Source organism: Musa acuminata, chromosome BXJ2-1 (assembly GCF_036884655.1).
Source record: "Musa acuminata AAA Group cultivar baxijiao chromosome BXJ2-1, Cavendish_Baxijiao_AAA, whole genome shotgun sequence".
Lineage (NCBI taxonomy): Eukaryota > Viridiplantae > Streptophyta > Magnoliopsida > Zingiberales > Musaceae > Musa > Musa acuminata.
Genome location: NC_088338.1, coordinates 2,069,408 through 2,085,534, shown reverse-complemented (window position 1 = coordinate 2,085,534; position 16,127 = coordinate 2,069,408). Strand labels below are relative to the sequence as shown.

Sequence of the window (16,127 nt, the reverse complement as noted above, 5' to 3'; positions counted from 1 at the left end):
ACATATCTAAATTTAAGATTTTTTATCATTATTATTATAGAATATGTCAAAACGTTATTAATTTTTATCCAAAACGATATATCTCATACAAATGTTTGTTATAAAATAACAAAACCTAAGTTGATAATCAGGGTTGGTAGGAATTTAAGCTAATTATAGTTTTCAATAAGGTCAAAATCTATCATATTTGGTTATTATTATTTAATAAATAAATAAATATTATAAAACTTTTTTGGAATATAAGTTCCTAAAAATGTAAGATTCAATTGAAAATTGAAGATTTATCATCCTTTAGTATGAAATTTACCAAAATAATTTAATTTCATTTAAAATCATTCAAAATCGTAAATAAATCATTTTGTACACTCACAAATTTTCTTGGTTACTAAAACAAATTATGTAACCCGATTCAGAAACATCGTAAGCAAAAAGCTCTCTCTCTCTCTCTCTCTCTCTCTCTCTCTCTCTCTCTCTCTCTCTCTCTCTCTATATATATATATATATATATATATATATATATATATATATATATATATATATATATATATATATATATATATGTATATATATATATGTATATATATATGTATATGTATATATATATGTATATATATATATATGTATATATATATATATATATGTGTGTGTGTATATATACACATATATATATATGTATATATATATATATGTATATATATATATATACATATATATATATGTGTATATATATATATACATATATATATATGTGTATATATATATACACATATATATATATGTGTATATATATATACATATATATATGTATATATATATATATACATATGTATATATATTTATATGTATATATATATATATACATATGTATATATATATATATGTATATATATATATATACATATGTATATATATATATATGTATATATATATATATACATATATATATATATATATTTATATTAGCTTATTTAAGTTAACATACTCTTAATTTTTAGGATCATAATGAGTTTTTAGAAAATATTAATATAAATTAAAGTATTAACTGGTAATTAATTTATCGTAACTAATCAATATTAATTAATATGCAAGTTTTTATGTCTTGAATGTATTTATATATTAAAATTAAACTTATGAGAAATAAGTAATTATGGAAGTCTAAAACTTTAGGTTGACATATTTGATTATGTAACGTTCTGTAAAAAAAAAAAATTGAATCATCAACAATTGTGATCTAAAAAATGATTGATAAAAACAACATAAATAACAACAATTCTCAAAATCAGTGTGAAAAAATGAGATCAAAGGAGTAAAATATTCGAACTCTCAATGAACGAAGTTACTATCTACACTTCAAAAGGGAATCAAGGAGTCGACGTGCGTTAAGTTAGCTCGATTAATCCGGAGGTAAAAGGGACATCAGCACCGCCGGCAGCTGATGACGCGAACGGGCGCGCTTCAGAAGGCGCTGATGGCCCTTTCTGCGGGTGGGCAAGGGGGCGGAGGCGGCGGGGAGGCAGCGTCGTCGTCGTCGAGGCCCTGGAAGAACGGGTCCGTGAGGAGTTGGGAGGCAGAGGGCCGAGCCCTCGGCTTGCCGAGGCACCGCTCGATGAAGGCCTGCACCTCGGGGTCCTTGACCTTGGACAAGGCCGCCGGCCTCACCCCGGTCGTCACCTTCCGGTAGATCCTGGCGATGTTGTCGCACTCGCCGTAGGGGATCTCGAGGGTCACCATCTCCAGCACACACATCCCGAACGAGTAGATGTCGACCAGCTCCGTGTAGTCCTCCTCGTACATCTCCGGGGCCATGAACTCCGGCGTCCCCAGCACGGAATGCGCAGCGTGGTTCTTCCCGACCAGCGCCGCTAGCCCAAAATCCCCAATTTTTACCTGCAGGTTATCAATGCCATAAGAACAGAGGGACTATTTCAAGATAAAAACAGCACCTTTTAATGCATGAGTAGAAATGGAGGAGTGGCGTTCGATGGCGTGCCTGGCCAACATTGCCATTGATGAAGACGTTGGAGCAATTAAGGTCGCGGTGGATGACGCACGGCTCGTGGCTGTGGAGGTAGTGCAAGCCCTTCAGTATCTGGCGCGACCATTTCTTGAGGGCCTTGAGCGAGACGTGGCGGTGCCGCTTCCGGTACTCCCGAAGGCTGCCGGAGTTGCAGAACTCGGTGGCAAAATTGAGCGTGCTGCCGCCTCCGTCGTCATCCATCCACCCGTCGTGCAGCGAGATGATGTTCTCATGCCGAAGCGCCCGAAGCAGCCGCACCTCCCCGAAGATGCGGTTCAGCAGCTGGTTGTCATCGCTGAAGCTACGTAGTCGGACCTGGTTCCACGCCACCTCGATCCCCTCCTCCTGGTCGAAGCCCCGATACACCCGCTTCACGGCGCCGACGCCAAGCAGGTCGCCGTACCGCCCGTACCGCCCGGAGGGATCGATCTCCTCGAAAGGCTCCGCGTCCACGTCCGCCGGATCCGGCCTCAGGCACGGCATCATCGGTCAAGAACCCTAACTTCACACGCTTCCCCCGCGGCGTCCCCCAACCGATCGACGAAAAGCCAGACGCAACGGAGATGTCGTTCGAGAAAGCACAACGGGAGGCGCCCGTCGCTCAGATGAACTCCAGGACGAAACAGATCACGAGGAAATACGAGGTTTTCGATTCTTTGAGGTACTGATTCGTCGAATCCATTCAAGAGTCAATCAGCAGATCTACAGATACACACAAAAGAACCAGAAAAACATCAACATCCAGGATCGCAGCTCAGAGACTGAAACCCTACAACGAAGCAGAACTCGTTCGATAAGTGCAAATCCCCGTGATCTTGATTCGAAACTGGGAAGAAGGGGGAAAAAAGAGAAAAAGAACAGACGAAGGGGCCGGGGCTTCGGATCGATACCATGGAACTGCGGCGGAGAAACTGAAACTGGTGAGGAGCAGCGGCCGGCGGAATCCTGGCCGAAGAGGCGGCCCTATTTATAGCGCGGGAGTGGGATCTTATCCTTCCGGCTTTGTAGTACTTGACGGAGCCGGACGGCAGCTCGAGAGTGAAACTTTTGCCGCCCTATTTTTCGTACCCGTCCATCTACCTGCCTTCTGGTTCGAAAGCCGTCAGGTCCTTTGCGGGACCCGCGGGTCAGCGAACCTCGCACTTCCTCTCTGGAGGTGAGCTTATCGTCGCAAGTAGCCAAAGAACAAGTTTAGCTATTGCCTCTATTTTTGAGATCATGGAAGGAATGAAGTGCGAAACTAAATAGAGAGTTAATTTCCCCTATATGGAACACTCTTTTTGTGATGAGCAATATATAGAACCTTTTTATTTTTTTGCATTTAAGGATTGCTAGATATAAAAGGTGAAGCATTCTTTAAGATTTTCCTTTTTTGACTTTAGTAAGCATTTAATTTTTTAAAAATATGATGTTGTGAATAAAATTTGATTAAAGAAAAATATTGGTTTAGATGGTTGAAGGAAGTTATTAAAATGAGTAAAAATATGTTAGATAATTTAAATCTAATTTGAGTGAATGAAGATAATCATATTATAATTGAATGAGTAAATGAATAAAGATTGTCTCAATTCCACATTATAGGGTTGGCGATCATTAAAAAAAATCAAAATTATTTAATTGACTAAAAACCCTATATTTCAAAAAATTAATCATCCAATTTTGACTCTTGATTGACACTTAGTTTTCTTACTAAAGTAATTTTTATTAATTATTTGTTAAAATATCAAAACTTTTTTTAAAAAATATAATATAAAATTCTAAATAATATTATAAAAAAAACGTAGATATTTTAAAGCTTTTTTTTAGTTGATAGAAAAGAGCTTCTATTTTGATAGTTAATCTTTTAATTTTATCTCAAAAAATAATCACATATCAGAGTCATCAAGTTAGTATGTCATAATATCCTTACATGTCTTATACAATTGATATCATATCGATTCATACTCTAATGCTGGTCTTATGCATTCAACACTCGTATTCGAGTCACTCTTACACATCTCATTTATACAAAAGTCCTTACGTAGATGATTTATATTGGCACACCTCGATGTGCACATGTGACTCATACGTCTAACACATACCACACACGTCATTCAAGTTAGCATACCCCGATGCACTTAGTATCTCATTTATTTGACACTCTTAGGTTCAGCATTCCTCGAGATCTAAGTGTATCTCTTATATACAACATAACACCCTTACACCCATGCATGAACTATTCAAGTCAACATGTCATAACACACTATAAAGTAATTCAAGTTAGTATAATCGAATGCTTTTGTTTGTCTTTTATGTCCGACATTCACTACTTAGGTAATTTAAATTGGCATACCTCAATATTATCACACATCCTATGTTTTCGATACTCATGATACGAATTGTTCAATTCACTGTACCTTTGACACCCTTGTATCTTTCTTGTGTTCAACACCCTCTTACTTGAACAATTCAAGTTAGCACTTCTTGATGTCCTTACATGTCTCCTATTTTCTATGTAACTAATTCAAACTGGTATACCCTAATACTTATAAATATCTATATCTGTCTTACATGGGCAAAACATATAATCAATACTTAATTATTTTTTTATATATGTAATACTTTATTATGCTTCGAGCAAGCCTTTTTTCAGAAATGATATAGTTAGATTTGATAGTAAATTGGAACTAGATATGTGTCACTCAATCAAGCCATGAGCAACCAATTAAGACTCTACAGTGGTGCCTAGTTGGCCATTAGACCCATTTAGATAGGCTATAATGTGCCACCATATCAGCAACTTAGCTAACATGTGGTGCCATGCATACATACCTAGTCAACATGTCACCTAAAACAGAATAGCCAGTAGTGATACAACAACTTTGACCCATGGAAAGAGGGTCTCTTCAAGTATGCATTCATCTATGAGTATCTCATGCATGTAACACTATACCCCGATACCTTCTAGTGTGTTCAGTCAATATGCCCCTACCACATATGTCATGATTCAAGTCACCATGCCTTAATATGCACATATCCTATATGAGACACTTGTTATGCAAGTGGTTCGAGTCGGCATACCCTTGACGCTCTCAAGCATCTTATGTATCTAATACTTAGTACATAAACCGTTCAAGTTGGCATGCTTCAATACCCATTCACGTCTCTATATTCAATTCCTCATACAATTCAAGTTAGCATGTCAAAATATTACTCTTGTATAATGCTCCTTACGTGGATAGTTCGAGTTGACACTCTCGAGCATTTATACGTTATACATGTTTTACTTGGGCAAAAGATATAAATATTAGTTAACTATCTTTGATGAATGTAATAACTATTAAGCTCATGAGTTAGATATTACAACATAAGTAAGCCCTTTTCTCAAAGTATAATCAGGGAGAAATGATATAATTAAATTTGATTAAAAAAAATCAAAACTAGACATGACATTCAATAAAAACATAAGCAACCACTTTAGGGTTGATTTATGGCATCTAGTTGGCCATAAGTGTAACTTAGCTAGGAAATGATATGACACCACCTAGTCAGCTAAAAGATGAGATGGTGCCATGTAACTATATTCAAAAGTCTTTTTAGCTCTCTTCATTGTACTCATTCTTGAGAAGTGTTAGAGGAGCCTTTTCCCGCATACTCTTAATGTAGTTTCACGAGATTCTTAGGCTCAGAAGAGATTACTTTTGAGAAGATAGAACATGAGGTGACCAATACAGACACCTATAATTAAGCATCTGATTCACTAACATGACATGTGTAGGAGAATGGGCCAAGTTGTGTCAATTTAATCCAGTGGGATTGATGATCATTTCTGACATTAACACTTGATATAAAAATTTTATATATGTATATAACAAAAAATCTCTATTTTAAAAAATTAGTATTCCTACTCTATCTTTAATTCTTGGTTGATACTTTTGTTTTTATTATTTTATGTCAAAAAAAGATTTTCTTAAAATTTTAGAAAATATAATAAAGAAAGCCAAAGAATTTAATTCAGATAAAAAAAAATGTTTTGAAAGTGGAGATTTTTTTTTGAAGCGATGAAAAAGAAAACCTATTTCAGAGATTAATCTTTCAATTTTATTTCAAGAACTAATCTTCGGGAGTTCAAGTCAACAAGTCTCGGGACCCTCGTGTATCTCATGCATTCCACGCTTTCTTTATGGGTAGTTCAAGTAGGCATCTCTACGTAGGGTGGTACACATGTGGTTCCATGTCATATTATTCTCATGTGTCTCATGCATCTAATACTCCCTACGTGGGGTGATTCAAGTCGACACGCTCTCGGTAGTTTAAGTTGCAAGTCTCCATGTGCTACTCTTATATCCAAAAGCCTTTGCATTCATGCAAATATGGTTCAAACACACGAGAAGAGGACAATTTAGCTAAGTATTCCTAAATGCCTACTTAGGTAGTTTAAGTAGGCATGCCCTAATGTCATCGTCTGTCTCATACTTTCGACACCCATAAAGTATATAATTCAACTTAACATATACCAATATTATTCACATCTCTCATGTGTTACTCTAATTTCCACGTATCTCTTATGTCTCATGCTCCCTACATAAATAATCCAAATCAATATATATTTTTTATGTGAACAAAATACTGTAAAATTAAGTTAACTATTTTTTATACATGTAATAAGAAATAATATAGTCAGATTTGATAATAAATTGAAATTGTGCACATAATATTTAATTAAATAATATGTGGTGCCTAGTCGACCATGAGAGCCCACTAGGTGATGACATGGCATTGCATAGGCACACCTAGTTAGCCAGCCCAATTATGATGTGGTGCATGACATCTAAAAGAAAATATATCATGGTGATATCATAATCGTTGGCCTATAAAAGATGATCTCTCCGCATGTATACATTCATCTCTTAGCGTTTTGAATTGTCTGCACTATTTTTTTTCTTGAGCTATTACTAACTTAATAATATAAAATAAAATAAAACTTGTAATTTTGAAGTGACCAAAAAGAGCCCCTATTAGAAAAATTAATCTTTCAATTTAATATTTTAATTCTCGACCATATTTTTCATTTTCTTAAATTTATTTTCAGAAACAGAAAACACAGAATTTTTAAAGAGTCTATATTTAAAAAATTGCTCATTCAAATTAATCTTTAATTTTCGATGAATATTTATCATTTTTTTTTTATTTTTCATGGAAAAAACAAAATGTTTCTCTCTAAAAAAAAAGGAATGCATAATAAAAAAAAGGACAAAAAAGAGAGCCCCTATTTGTTATATTATTTTCTTAATTAAATATCGCACACAAACAAGTAGAAATTAACGAAAAAATATATCCTCTTCAAAACGGATAAGAAGCCATAATATGGAAACCGCCGCAATCCAATTCGACTCCCTCCTGACTCTCTCATCTCATCTCCTATTTATATACATTGTCGGCAGTCCGATCTCTCTTCCATCTTCAATCTCCCCTTCCTTCCTTTCTGCTCATCCTCCTCTTGTTTGTGGAGGTGCATGGCGGTGTCTCCGCCTCGCGAGGGCGAGGGAGAAGATGGCAGTCTCCCACAAGATGACCTTCATCTTGTGCATGGTATTTGCTTAGCCTTCTCCAAGTTTATATTTAAGTTATTTCCGGGACTTTTTGTTTGGTTTTTGGGCATGACAGCATTTATTTCATCAATCTGATAATTTATTTTATATATATATTATTTTCCATTTTGTTTTTCCATATTTAATATGGAATCGGTTTAGTGTCATTGACGATTCTGAGCGCTGAGTTGCGCTCAATTTTTTTTTTGTTTTTTTTTTGGATGAAGATAATAACATTCCAATCTAATCTCACTTCAAAGCTAATGGGATAGGATTTATTAATTGGGACTTAAGTATTTTGGGTCACGTGATTTCAAACGGATTAATGATATTGTGGTAATTGGTATTGGTATGGGACAGAATTCCTTTCTAAGGTTAGATTGATATAATGCCATTATCTGAGGTTAAGCATATGGGCTACCTGATTTCTAACAGTTTAGTTAGGTCGTGATAATTTGTAATGGTATTAGAGTGGATTTAGTATCAATCACTAATAATTTTTATATAAAGTCGAAGGGAAAATAAGGGTTTAGTATTTAACGTAGTCTTTCCAGAAGCTTGCACATAATGGTTTGTGACCACAGTAACCTTACACCAGATGGAAAGCAGTTGGACATGGTGGTTGCAGAAGAGGCAATCATTCTGGTTGTATTATAAACTATAAGGAATTAGTAATAGAAGCTCTAGTAAACTTAGTATTATAAGTGTTAAGGTTTTGGCCTTCCTGCCACCATGAGCCCACTTCCTAAGATGAGAAATTCTGGAAATAAAAGTTAGAAGAGTGCAGAAAGCTAAAGACCAGAACTGGTTGGCAAATGAACATTTAAAGAAGATATAAGACCCAAGAGTCCATAATCAAATGAGAAATGGAACATCGTTCAGTTTGTGTATGCAAAATTTTAGCAATGGAGTTTGAAGTAGGCAATCTCTTCCAAAGAAATTGTCATGATAATATTTTCATTTTTGGGTAAATTGGATGGGTCCATTTCACCTTCCAACCAATCCAATTTGTGTCACCATTAACCTTGCCTCCCCTTAGGTAATGGTAAGCACCTCTTTCACTAACAAAACTTTCGGAATGTGGAGTCCATATCCATCAATCATCATTGGAGTAATTTGGAAATGAACGTTACATATTAATTTAATAAGAGAAGGGTGGAAATTCATCTAGGATGGATGGATTCCATTGCCGGTCATTCATCAGATCAGAAACATTGTCATAAATCATCATCTCATCCATATTAATCAAAGTTGGCCATCACATTATAAAAAATATTGCCATCATATTTTCATTGATGATGAAAAATAATAAAATCCTTCATCATCAATGAAAGATTTTATCATTTTCGACAGCAGGTAGTTATTTATTCAATTGATTGTTAATTGTTTATTAGTTGACAAAAACAGGGCTTGATGAAACTTTTATGGAATCTTTCATTATTAATGTCTATTAGATGACTAGTAACATAGAATGATGCATGTGCAAAGTAAGAAATTATTTTTGTACTTTCATCGTCACATAATAACATACAATGATGCTTATGCATTATTTCCTATATTTAGTACAAATTCATTTTGCAATTTGGTACAGTCGGAATTTTATGCTGCTATGCAAAGATTCATTTTTCTGTTTGATACAGTTGTTTCTTGAGTAATATTTTTGTATATTTTATTCCATGCATATTAATTATGTTCATTGCAGTGGAGTTTTTATTGCAGATTGTTTAGAATAGATTACTTTCTGTAACAAGGAATTGAAGCCTCATATGTACATTTTGAAATATAATCTTTGTCTAAGATCCTTCTTTGACAGATTATTATAATTTGGTTGGTTACATAATTTCAGCCTTCATCATCAATGAAAGATTTTATTATTTTTGACAGTGGGTGGCTATTTGTACAAGAGATTTTTAGTTGTTTATTAATTAAACAAAAAGAGGGCTTGATAAAACTTTTACGAAATATTTCATTTTTCAGGTCTATTAGATGGGTAATAACCAAGGTTCGTAATGCCGTATCGTACCAGTATTTCGACCTGGGCTCGGTACCGGTATGGTACGGTATATCGAGCGGTACACCCAGGTGTGCCGAGTACTGTAGCACTGCTACAGTACTATAGTTCACTCGGACCGGTATGAACTATAGTTTGCCTTCTTGTAACATAGTTTATTGCATTGGGCAACATCTGGACACCATTACTCTTGGAGATTAATATTTTTTTTTAAAGAAATATAATATTATGTTGTTTTTCTAAAAGATAAAGATTAACATACCATGTTGTGGCAGATTGTTGTTTTACACACTGTTCATATCATGTTCTTATTGTTGTTGGGCAGCAAAATGATTTGCTAAAAGTGTTATGCTTAAGCTCTTTATTTTACCTTTTCATTCTAATTTTTTCTTCATTATGTGCATAGAGGCTACAAAGTATGATATGGACAATTCGGAATTAGCAAAAGTAATCCTCAGTAGAATTCAAAAGCTTGATCCAGAGAATGCGCTCAAGATCATGGGTTGTATTTTCTTAAAGGAGCCTACCAATCAAGAATTGGTCCAATTAGCATTGGGGTCTGACAACATGTTAGTGTCAAGAATAAGTGATGCTAAGTCCATGCTTTCCAACTCTGACATGCAATTTGGTTCCAACCATCATGGTTCTTACAATTCTCATGTTCCAAAACCCTATTTGAATCTTCAGCATGTTTCTGGACAGTGTTCACCATACAAAGATTTAATCGTGGATGAGTACTCTTTTGATGAACACACTAATTTTCTCGGTTTGAAGGAGCAATTAGAAATTGCCAATCAGATGGAAAATGACTGCCTCCCTGAAGTTTCACACCATGGTAAGCTGACTTTAAGAACTAGGAGAAGATCATGCAGTCCTTCAAAGTCGAGCAAGGTGTGCCATTTTTTCAACAAGGGTTACTGCAAGCATGGCAGAAGCTGTGGGTTCTTGCATGAGCAATCCTTGTCAGATGGCTACCCTTGGAATTTTATTCGTGACATGAACAATGCTGCAAACTGTGACGAAGGTGCCACACCTAGATCACTTGAGAAGATAGAAAGGGAAATTGTAGAGCTTTTGAGATTGGAAGGGCCTATTTCTATTGCATTGCTGCCTAAACTATACTACGATCGGTATGGCAAGCACCTTTTAACCGAGGGGTATCTTACAGAGAGCCAAAGGCATGACAAGACTGGTTTCAGCTTGATAAAGCTGCTCATCAACTTCAAGGATAGTATCATTGTCATTGCTAGGTAAGTGAAAGTGATTCTTCGCCTATGATTGATTCATATCAATTGCAGTTGCAAATTTGTGTTCAATACTTCTTTGCTGAATGTTAGAGCACATGGAGAGCATTACATAATTCTAGCAGAAGATGCACCAAGATACAAGTCCACGAATGAGAGAACTAATCCAGGCACAGCATCTTCGAGTTCTCATCAGATTTATCTTACATTTCCAGCAGAAAGCACATTCACTGTTGATGGTGTCTCAAACTATTTCTCGTAATCATTTTGACACTGCCAATTCTGTGACTTGGATTTTTTTCCCTTATTATTCCCCAATGGTTAATAATTTATTACCACTATCAGGAAATATGGTCCAGTAAAAGATGTGAGGATTCCTTACCAAGACAAGCGCATGTTCGGATTTGTGAGCTTTGTCAGACCAGAAACTGTTGGTGCTGTCTTGATGAAGGGGAATCCTCATTTTATTGATGGGGCTCGCGTCCTTGTCAAGCCCTATAAAATAAAATCCAGGACTACTGGCAGGTTATTTCCCCCAATTTAGCATGTTTTTTTCTTTTATTATTCCGTGTTGGTTATTATAATCAATTTTTTTTTTAAGTTGTAATGGTTTATTTCAGGCTTAAACCTTCCATCATCGTTTGTTCCTAAGCAATTAAAGATGGTTAAGCAAGGTTACCATGAACAGTCACCTGCACACTGTACATGTGTTTAAAGTATCAGGATTAGTTAGACCAACGGGCTAATGCTTAGCATGTCTGGTATTCACTGTCTATGAATTTAAAGTTATCTCAAAAGTTGTTGTATCTTTTAGGAAAGTTGTTTGATGTCTAGTGTCTGATAAGTATTTGGATGGATTAAATGATCTACAATCTTTGTATCTAGGAGCCAATATGTTTAACTTTAGTCGATCAAAGCTACTAAAGGATCACAACATGATTAAATTCATTAAAGGTCCTTGAAACACATATTTAGGAGGACCCATGGTATGGAGTTATTCAATTATTTCTAACTAGCAGTCATAAAATTTAATAGGCTGTTAAAGATTTACAGTATCATGCTAGGCTCATGAATTTTGATCAACACAACTGAGTGTCTGAATTTAACTTCTGCAATGGTTCTCATAGTTCACTTCTATTTTAATTATACACCTAATGCCTATGTTTGCCAGAGTAAATTGATCAAACATTCAATACCCTTGATTGCAGATGCAGGATATATGGCAAATCTTGATGAATTTCACAATTCAGTAAATCAAAAACTGGTAAAGGAATGTCAGAGTTAGAACAACTAGATCTCTTTCCTGTTTTCCATGTTTAAAATTCATGGAACTAGCAGTATATTATGGTACAATTTTAAATTCTTGAACTTAAAGTCGACATGGTTAATCTTAATTTGCAAATAATTGGAAGCTTTCAGCTATATGCAAACGAATAAAAAAAAGTTGAGGATTGTTTTACTTAATGTGGATCAAGAGGGGCTGTAGTTTCCATTAGAAATCTCAGGTAGGCTAAAACAAATGTGTATTCTACCTGAAAATGTTATCCATTCATGTTATACTAAGCTTTGTTTTACCTATTTTTTGTTATTGTACTTGTTCATACGAGTTCTACTAGTAATTGCATATACACTAATAATGTCTTCTCTATCTTCTACTAACATAAAAAATCAGCTCAAATATCTATCACATTTCAAAAAAGGAACTGTATGATATGACAGGTTAGGCGTCATAAAAAAATAACTACTTTATTTCTGAAAAAATTGTTACTGGGATTGATGCTTGTGTTTCAATTTGCTTAAATTTCTAGCTTTAAGATCTGATTCATCTGTAGAATTTCTCACACTGCAGAACGCATACAAAGAAAACAAAGCCCACGACTTGTTATCCTAATCTTCAGATGAATTCTTATTGTCCTCTAAGTGAGTATCCACTGCCTAGGATGAATATGATGCTGAGGTCATTCATTTCATGCATCATGGATTAAAATCTCGGTTTTATCTGAACCGATACAAGGTGGCAGACCAATGCTCTCTATGGGTTGGTATCGATTGCTAGCGACCGAATTAGAGAGGAAGAATAATAGAGGAGGATGAGGTGGTGGTGGAATAGGATGGGGTGGAGGAGGAAGTGCAGGGAGAGGAGGTGATGACCTAAATGCACAGGAGGCGGCAAAATGGAGGTGGGAAGAGATAGAGCCTCATAGGGTAAGAGAGAGAAGAAGGCCAAAAAAAAAAAAAAACTTCTTACAGCTATTGAAAAATTTGAAACTTATCGGCTGATAGATTTATTGCATGATATAGCATTTCATCAGTCTATTTATTATCCGGTGAGCCCAGCCCAATAAGCTTACTGGGCTGTTAGCTTGGTTTCAAAATGAACCAAGTGAAATTGCCTGGTCAGCATCCTGGTTGGCTGTTGAACCAGTAGATACCGGCTTGTATCGATTGGTAGAATCGAGGTTTTAATCCATGGCGTGCATGATTTATCTGTGTATATAATTTGCCTGATATGTTTCTCATTTAGTGCCTCTAGATCTTAATTCAAGTCAACTCAGAGAGCAGCTGATTGGGGAGCATGAAAAGATGTTTAAAGATGACAGAATGTGTCTTTCTAAGTTTAACATTGCATCAAGGACACCAACAGAGACACCATTGCTGCACTATGGCACGGAACCGAAAACTTCAGGTTGTTAAAAAAATAAGATAAGTAGGTATTTTCTTTTACTTTGTTGCTTGTTTTGTCTTTTCTAACTTTTTAGAGGCTGAATTATACTTTGTCATTGTCAGGCTATGTCAAATTTCCCGTCGTTAATAAATGTCATTTAGTTGGTGCTATCAATACTGGCTTGAACACTGATGATGAATTCAGCAACAGTTGCACTGAAAATAGGTAACCAAGAAGTTTAATATAAACACAGATAATTAATTAATTATTTAATCTGGAATACAAGTATCTCTTACTTGCAGATGCATATATTTATTAATTTTCAGCCATAACAAAGTGTTCTATTAGAAGCTAATTATATTTTCTCATTTGTTGATCATAGCTGCTTCCTCTTCACTTCAGCAGGAATACTGAAACAGAGGGAAGTGTAAGACTGGTTAGATTAGGTCCTACATCTATGTTTAACTTGACATTTTACCTTATTCACATTATTTGGTATGCTAGTTTTTTAGTTTGATAGAAACAATATGATGCATTTAGTTATCTTTTCTGGTGCATCAGTGACCAGTCAGAAAGGGTGTTTTTTTTGCTTCCCCATTTATTTGTTTGAGTAAAAAATGAAGAGTTCTAGAGCTGATCAAAGCCTCAAAACTCATTACTAAGTTCGATTGCTGCAGGAGTAGGTTTTTCTTATATTTCTTCTTGGTTCTTGCTGCTTAGTTTACAATAGAATTGCATTAGGCTGGTTGTTTTGCAGAAAATTTTCTACATGTTATATTATGTTGCAGATTATAATCCTTCTTTCCATCAACCCAAATTAAAATCAGACAATTTGCTTGATTCTTACATATGTAACTCTGGTTTCCTTTTACTGCACAGTAGTCTATAGCTTGATGATAAATACAAAATCAATATTGCTTGTTGTTGCTTTTGCCATTCCTTATTGATTGTCTCCACTGTAGTAAGATGGAAAGCAATGAAACCTCATAAGTTTAAATTGTTCATGGATTAACAGCTTTGTTTAAAGTTTAAACTATGTTCAGTTTACGTAATTCATATGATTTGGTTCTTCTTGTTGTGTATGCAGAAGCCAAATTGAACTTCCTGAGAGTCCTTTTTACTCTTCCTCCAGAGGAAAGCAGTATTTCGGAAGTCATGTACCAATTCAGAGAAGAAAATGAAGAATAGATTTATCAGCCCTTCCATGCCTATCTGAAGCCAGAGTCCACCCTGTATGGGCTAAGTGATGTTTTGTCAATACAAGTGTTATATTTTCATCTCTTTTCATTTAGATGTTTTTTATTTATATTTTTGGACAAAATATTAGATTCTCTGGGAGTGACTACAATGGTTCAACAACACCAGGAGAAAGGGGACAAGTTCCAATTGCATACAGGGAGGCCAGAATCCAATATTTTCATAGGAGGAGGGACAATTTTCTTACTAGAAGGAAGCACAGACTTGAAAGTAGAGTTTTGATTGAGTTGTAAATATAGGAAATAAGTCTAGTGATATCTTATTGGAGTTGGTGTTCTTGAATTAGTTGCCAATAAAGAATATGATCAATTGTCCTAGCAAGAAAAGCTATGATGAATTGATCATTTTAAATTTTTTAGGAGCAAATATGATATTTCCAAATTTAGAAGAATGTATATGTAAAATCTTCATTAAATAACATTTCGGATTATTACAGAAATAATTAAAAAATCGTGTCTTAAATCCTAAACACAAAAGCTATTTCTGATCTTTTCTTTTTGATCTTCAGATCATCCCAAATTATCAAGCTCAAAAAATTTAATGAAATTAATCGATATTCTTAGATAACATCAATTTCAACAATATTTACATAGATATTCTTAGATTATTTTATATTATAAAAAGAACCTTTATAGAATTTTCGTAATGCACAGGGCAATAATGGCGATGGGACGCGGTTTGACGTCAGCCGCCCCTGATGACGTCTCGTGCCTCGGTTGACCTGATAGTACCTGGTCGAACAGATCGGAACGCCGGCCGAGGCGCATTAACATCCCGCTCAGACTCAGTCCTTCACATCATGCCAACACCGCTGTCAGACGTTACCAGGAGTACGATCCTAGTCCTTGCAAGCGGGCACATCAGGCAACGACAACCTTTACTATAAAAACCCCATGCTCCGAGGAAACTGGTAGGGTGAAAAAAAGACAAAAGCCCCTTGTGACTATCGACTGACTGGATTATCGGAGGGGTCGGGTCGAGCCTCCCGACCCGACCTGTGTGCAGGGACGAAGACGGAGCGCCTCCCACCGCGTGCCCAGGCGAGGAGTTCCCTTCCAGAGGAAGCAACCGTCCCGTCGCGATCGTACCACCACAGTCGGCCACCTCAACGGTCTCAAGGGTCGCTCAGGAAGATCCCCAATCATTCGGACCCGAACTCAACCGTGTTGGCCCCGAGACCACGACTTCAGGTTGTTGACACCAACACTTAGAATATTAACTTTTTGTGCAATATATCCTTCCACAATGATCGAGATGAGTTGGTAGAGATCATATAAAGATATCGATCGAGATGGTATGACCTAAAAATATCACTCTTAGAGATCGGCAACTATTACTATCTATTTATACATCCCGTTGTTGA

The 16,127-nt window shown here is 35.8% G+C and overlaps 2 protein-coding genes across 5 annotated transcripts; one reads left to right on the top strand and one right to left on the bottom strand.

Moving 5' to 3' along the window:
- Positions 1-1,285: 1,285 nt before the first annotated feature.
- Positions 1,286-2,985, bottom strand: LOC135597999 (probable serine/threonine-protein kinase WNK11). The gene is made up of 3 exons (XM_065091521.1): positions 2,908-2,985; positions 1,991-2,719; positions 1,286-1,887 (listed from the first exon to the last, which is right to left on the bottom strand). Exons 2-3 carry the CDS (start codon positions 2,501-2,503, stop codon positions 1,456-1,458), a joined length of 945 nt encoding a protein of 314 aa, XP_064947593.1. The 5' UTR covers positions 2,504-2,719; positions 2,908-2,985; the 3' UTR covers positions 1,286-1,455.
- A 4,324-nt stretch (positions 2,986-7,309) lies between these two features.
- LOC135597998 (zinc finger CCCH domain-containing protein 54-like) lies at positions 7,310-15,140 on the top strand. 4 transcript variants are annotated; one of them, XM_065091518.1, is made up of 9 exons: positions 7,315-7,588; positions 10,005-10,848; positions 10,936-11,100; positions 11,188-11,367; positions 12,692-12,762; positions 13,376-13,528; positions 13,630-13,732; positions 14,595-14,739; positions 14,835-15,140. In XM_065091518.1, exons 1-8 carry the CDS (start codon positions 7,513-7,515, stop codon positions 14,686-14,688), a joined length of 1,686 nt encoding a protein of 561 aa, XP_064947590.1. In that variant the 5' UTR covers positions 7,315-7,512; the 3' UTR covers positions 14,689-14,739; positions 14,835-15,140. The 4 variants fall into 4 exon arrangements, with proteins under 4 accessions (XP_064947591.1, XP_064947592.1, XP_064947590.1 ...); XM_065091517.1 differs by having other exon boundaries at positions 7,318-7,588; positions 13,367-13,528; XM_065091519.1 differs by lacking the exon at positions 13,630-13,732 and having other exon boundaries at positions 7,310-7,588; positions 13,367-13,528.
- The last annotated feature ends 987 nt before the right edge of the window (positions 15,141-16,127 follow it).

Excerpts from the sequence above, each read along its gene's own strand:
- LOC135597999 (XM_065091521.1), bottom strand. The coding sequence starts at position 2,503 with ATGATGCCGTGCCTGAGGCCGGATCCGGCGGACGTGGACGCGGAGCCT. Across the intron at positions 1,888-1,990 it reads TCAATGGCAATGTTGGCCAG|GTAAAAATTGGGGATTTTGG; the intron begins GCACGCCATCGA and ends GATAACCTGCAG.
- LOC135597998 (XM_065091517.1), top strand. The coding sequence starts at position 7,513 with ATGGCGGTGTCTCCGCCTCGCGAGGGCGAGGGAGAAGATGGCAGTCTC. Across the intron at positions 7,589-10,004 it reads TGACCTTCATCTTGTGCATG|AGGCTACAAAGTATGATATG; the intron begins GTATTTGCTTAG and ends TTATGTGCATAG. Across the intron at positions 13,529-13,629 it reads CACGGAACCGAAAACTTCAG|GCTATGTCAAATTTCCCGTC; the intron begins GTTGTTAAAAAA and ends TGTCATTGTCAG.